At 36.6% G+C, this 2,500-nt stretch overlaps 1 protein-coding gene across 2 annotated transcripts in view; it reads right to left on the bottom strand.

Annotated features, from left to right (window-relative positions):
- The window catches only part of LOC113816722 (uncharacterized), a 37,859-nt gene extending 35,367 nt beyond the window's left edge, over window positions 1-2,492 (bottom strand). The window contains exons 1-2 of one of the 2 annotated variants that reach the window (XR_011399305.1): window positions 2,219-2,492; window positions 393-2,043 (exon numbers count right to left, since the gene is read on the bottom strand). Coding sequence is in view for 1 of the 2 variants with exons in the window: in XM_070134438.1 (XP_069990539.1) it covers window positions 2,219-2,331 (113 nt within the window). In the remaining variant the exon portion in view is untranslated. Of the gene's footprint in view, window positions 1-392; window positions 2,044-2,218 lie in introns of those variants that run through there. The other variant, XM_070134438.1, reaches the window with a different exon arrangement.
- Between the last annotated feature and the right edge of the window lie 8 nt (window positions 2,493-2,500).

The raw sequence follows: 2,500 nt of genomic DNA, 5'->3' as shown, positions 1-2,500 counted from the left end.
GTAGGCATATACATACATATATATATATATATATATATATATATATATATATATATATACATATATATATATATATATATATATATATATATATATATATATATATATATATATATATATATATATATATATGTATACATATACATATACATATACATATATGCATACATACATACATATATATACATATATATATATATATATATATATATATATATATATACATATGTATATATATATGTATAGGTATATATATATATATATATATATATATATATATATATATATATATACACACACACACACACACACACACACACACACACACACACACACACACACACACACACACACACACACACACACACACACACACACACACACACCTTTTCCTGGGGTTGCCAAGGCCTCAAAATATCAGATGTGGTCAAATCTCAATTGTGAAATGTTTTCATCAAAAACGTAGTCACATCTTGATTGAGAATTGACATAATTTTGTTTGATTGTTACACAGCACCTTAAAATGCAGTCGAAAAAATGATAGCCACTGAATATTGATGAAACTCGAACTAAAGAAATTAAAATCGTAATTGTGGATTTTTGTTTATCGAATTAATGATATATTTATTGAATAATATGATATAATTTAAGCCTACACGTTGTAGAACGGACTGGGGTCGTGGTCATGGCTGGAGGTGCATGCTTGGAGTCGCCTGTAAGAAAGGCTGGGAACCACTGCCCCAGAGGTGCGGGGTCATGGCCCACCAGCATGTGGACACGCCCTGGCTTCGTACCAACTCCTGCCCCTCAGCCCACTGGGATAAATGTGCGGCTCGGGAGTGGTGGGCCTTGCCAGTCCTCCTCCCCCTAGATATAAACTTGCAGCGTCTATCAGATCTATCATTTATTTATCCACTCATTCTTTCGACCAAATCGTAAGCCTAATTAACGTTTCCTGGCTCAAAATGGCGATACCCCATATTTAATTTCCTCTGTTGTGTCTCTGCTTCTACTGTGACTTCTGCGCTGCCGCTCATAAAACAAATATCGAAAAATTATTCAAATCTGATAAAGATCAGCGGGTTCCACATGACTCAATGATAACATTGAGCAATCGCTGCTGTGCCGTTATCAATGCTTGTGACACCTTTCTCGATGTTTCCGAGAATTATCAAATCATGCCAATAAATAGATAATTTTAAAGAAAAGAGTGGGAGAGACCATCACCATTTATTTAATCACTATAATCATACATAATTAAAAGGTTTCCTATGTATTTTAGGTACTGCATACTTATCGTTTCCTTTAATCATCCCTCCACCGTTTTTATTTCCAATAGATGGGCAATGCGTGAAAGTCTGTTGATAGTTTGTCACTTCATCAGATAGGTTCATAGTATGTAATTCGATAGATAACGATTAACGAATTTGTTGTATATTTCAACTACATATATTAGGTACAACATTTGCTTTTTAATGATATCTACTGTTATTCCGTTTGGAAATATGTCAACGTGCCACTCACTGACTTGACATTCAGCTCAAAATTGTGTTAGTCTGTCTCACTCTGGGCGGACATATTTCCAAGTTTATCAATCATTCCTTCATTTACCCATGCATTCACTTGTATTTATCAGTAATGTGTTCTATAGAAGAGGAATAAAGTATGCAGTATGTCAGCAATACTCTAGTCTTAGATGAGAAATCATGATCATCAGAAAACAAACAAACGAATGACAAAAATCAAACTGGAACTTCAGCCTGAATCCAATACCAAATACGTAGTCCTGTATCCCTTTCCTTCATGTCTCTCTATTCAACTTCAAGGGAATCCAGCCTGAGTTGGATAAAGATCGTGTCCAGACAAGAAAACGTCTTTATCCACCTCTTCGTAGACATGCTCAGACCCAGAGGAGGTGCAGTCTGATAGTTCAGACTCTCTTTGAGGTAAGACTCGAGGCTTCAGGTAAGGGGAATCGATGTCGGTCGACTTGTCTTCGGGTTCCGGCGGTGGTCCTTGCTGTGGAGTCCGTGCACTTCCTTCCTGTGAGCAGCCATAGAATGCTGTTTTAATCAATATACAGATATGTTAATGCATGTGTTTATATGCAGATGTTTGTTTGGAATGATATTGGTATAATGTATTCATTTACATATGTGTATGCGATTATGAGTGTATATGTGTGTTTGAAGGTAATAAGTGCTTAATGCAAACTTACATTTCTCTGACGCCGTAAGTGACATAGCAGAGCGACGACAGTGACGCCCACTGCAAGTACAATCCCGCCCAGAGCAGCCCCGAAAACTGGGGACGTCCAAAGGCCTCCTGCATAGGCAAATATTTGGAGTTCAAGTCAGCAGATCATGACATAATTGTTTGCTCGAACATATAATTTGCAAAAATGCAGCGGTTTTCATAATGCAAGACTAAAGCCTGATTATAATAAATATTATCAGACTACAGTTCAGTGTTCAGGCATGGCCAGACATGTGCATCTGAT

This window comes from Penaeus vannamei, chromosome 19 (assembly GCF_042767895.1).
Source record: "Penaeus vannamei isolate JL-2024 chromosome 19, ASM4276789v1, whole genome shotgun sequence".
In the NCBI taxonomy this organism is placed as follows: Eukaryota; Metazoa; Arthropoda; class Malacostraca; order Decapoda; family Penaeidae; genus Penaeus; species Penaeus vannamei.
Note: the sequence above shows the minus strand (reverse complement) of the source record. Positions and strands in the feature narration are given on the sequence as shown.